The sequence below is a fragment of the Acinonyx jubatus genome, chromosome A1 (genome assembly GCF_027475565.1).
Source record: "Acinonyx jubatus isolate Ajub_Pintada_27869175 chromosome A1, VMU_Ajub_asm_v1.0, whole genome shotgun sequence".
Lineage (NCBI taxonomy): Eukaryota > Metazoa > Chordata > Mammalia > Carnivora > Felidae > Acinonyx > Acinonyx jubatus.
The window spans coordinates 84,257,897-84,259,523 of NC_069380.1; the positions used below are offsets into that span (position 1 = coordinate 84,257,897).

Sequence of the window (1,627 nt, forward strand, 5' to 3'; positions counted from 1 at the left end):
GAAGTGTGCTGTGTAGTATATATGATATAATGAGTAGAGGTGGGAGAAATTCTCAGTGTGAAACCAAAACCCCGTAATTCATCAAAAACAAGCAGTTGCATGATGCAGACAGTGATTTGGAAATGTTATTACTCCTTTGAATAGAATATTTGTCCAACAAAATTTCACAAATAATTGTCATCCAACTTAAGATACATTTATCTCTAGCATTGTAGTTGATGTAATATGGGAATAGATTTAATGTCACAATTTTAAAATAAGACCATTTTTGGTTTTTGCCTTCCTTTCATTTCAGCAGGAAACTTTCAATAGTCAAAATGGGTCATGAGAATTTCAGTGTCATCAGTGAGCTGATCCTTGTAGGATTTTCCAATTACCCCCAGACTGAAATTCCACTCTTTTTTCTATTCTCTCTGGTCTACTTGGCAAGTCTCTTTGGAAACACAACTGTCATCATTTTAGTCATTCTATATTTCTCTCTCCAGACACCCATGTACATCTTCCTCTGTCATCTGGCCTTTCTCAACATATTTTTTAGCACATTTGTGGTCCCCAAGATGCTTTTTAATTTTCTCGCAAGCAGGAAAGTTATATCTTACAACTTCTGTATTGCTCAGACCTACATCACCTTATTCCTGGAGTCAACTGAGTGCTTTCTCCTTGCAGTAATGGCTTTGGATCGCTATGTGGCCATTTGTTACCCACTGAGATATCTGCTCATCATGAACTGGTCTGTGTGTGTGGCATTAGCTCTGGGGGCCTGGACCATTGGCTTTTTTGCCTCAGTGGTGCCTCTTTACCTCACAATTCTTCCACTCTGTGGTCCATATGTTGTTGACTATATTTTCTGTGAATTGCCCATTCTTCTTCATATGTTCTGTGCTGATACATCCCTGCTGGAGACCATAATGGCCACAGGAGGGGCTGGAACAGTGTTATTCCCCTTCCTCTTCATTATACTCTCTTACCTTCGCATCCTGGTGGCTGTGATGACAATAGACTCTATTAAGGGCAGAAAAAAAGCCTTTTCCACATGTACTTCCCACCTGATTGCTGTGATCATGTATTATGGAACAGGAATGATCCGGTACTTAAGACCCAAGTCCCTCTATTCAGCAGAGGGAGACAAACTCATTTCTGTGTTCTATGCAGTCATCAACCCTATGCTGAATCCTTTCATTTACAGCCTAAGGAACAAGGAAATGAAGGAGGGTATGAAAAAAGTTATGGGCAAATACAAACTTAAAACAAAACAACAAATCACAGACTAGAATCTTTATGATTCTATAAGCACTCTTATAAGTGTTCTTATAAGCGTTTAAGGCAATGCTTATTTTTTTTAACCTGTGTTCATATCCAAATACTATGAGACTAAGCTCCACCCCACGTAATTTGGATTTGGCAGACTTGCAGATGAAAGTAGTCATTACATTTTACAAATCTCCTCAAGTGTTTCCAGTTCAGATTTCTCCCATGAGTTAATATTTATGTATAGTTGTTCTTTAAGTGTTAGAACATTGTTATATCAACTCAATCAAATAGTTTGTGACCTGCACGATGAATTCCAGGTCAACACATTCTTATCCTCTGTAGCCACTCAATTTACAGTATTTTATTCTCTATTTTT

The 1,627-nt window shown here is 38.0% G+C and overlaps 1 protein-coding gene across 1 annotated transcript; it reads left to right on the plus strand.

Moving 5' to 3' along the window:
* The first annotated feature begins 317 nt into the window (after positions 1-317).
* Positions 318-1,271, plus strand: LOC106974577 (olfactory receptor 2A12-like). Its single transcript, XM_015071829.1, has one exon. The coding sequence runs from the start codon at positions 318-320 to the stop codon at positions 1,269-1,271; it is 954 nt and encodes a 317-aa protein (XP_014927315.1).
* The last annotated feature ends 356 nt before the right edge of the window (positions 1,272-1,627 follow it).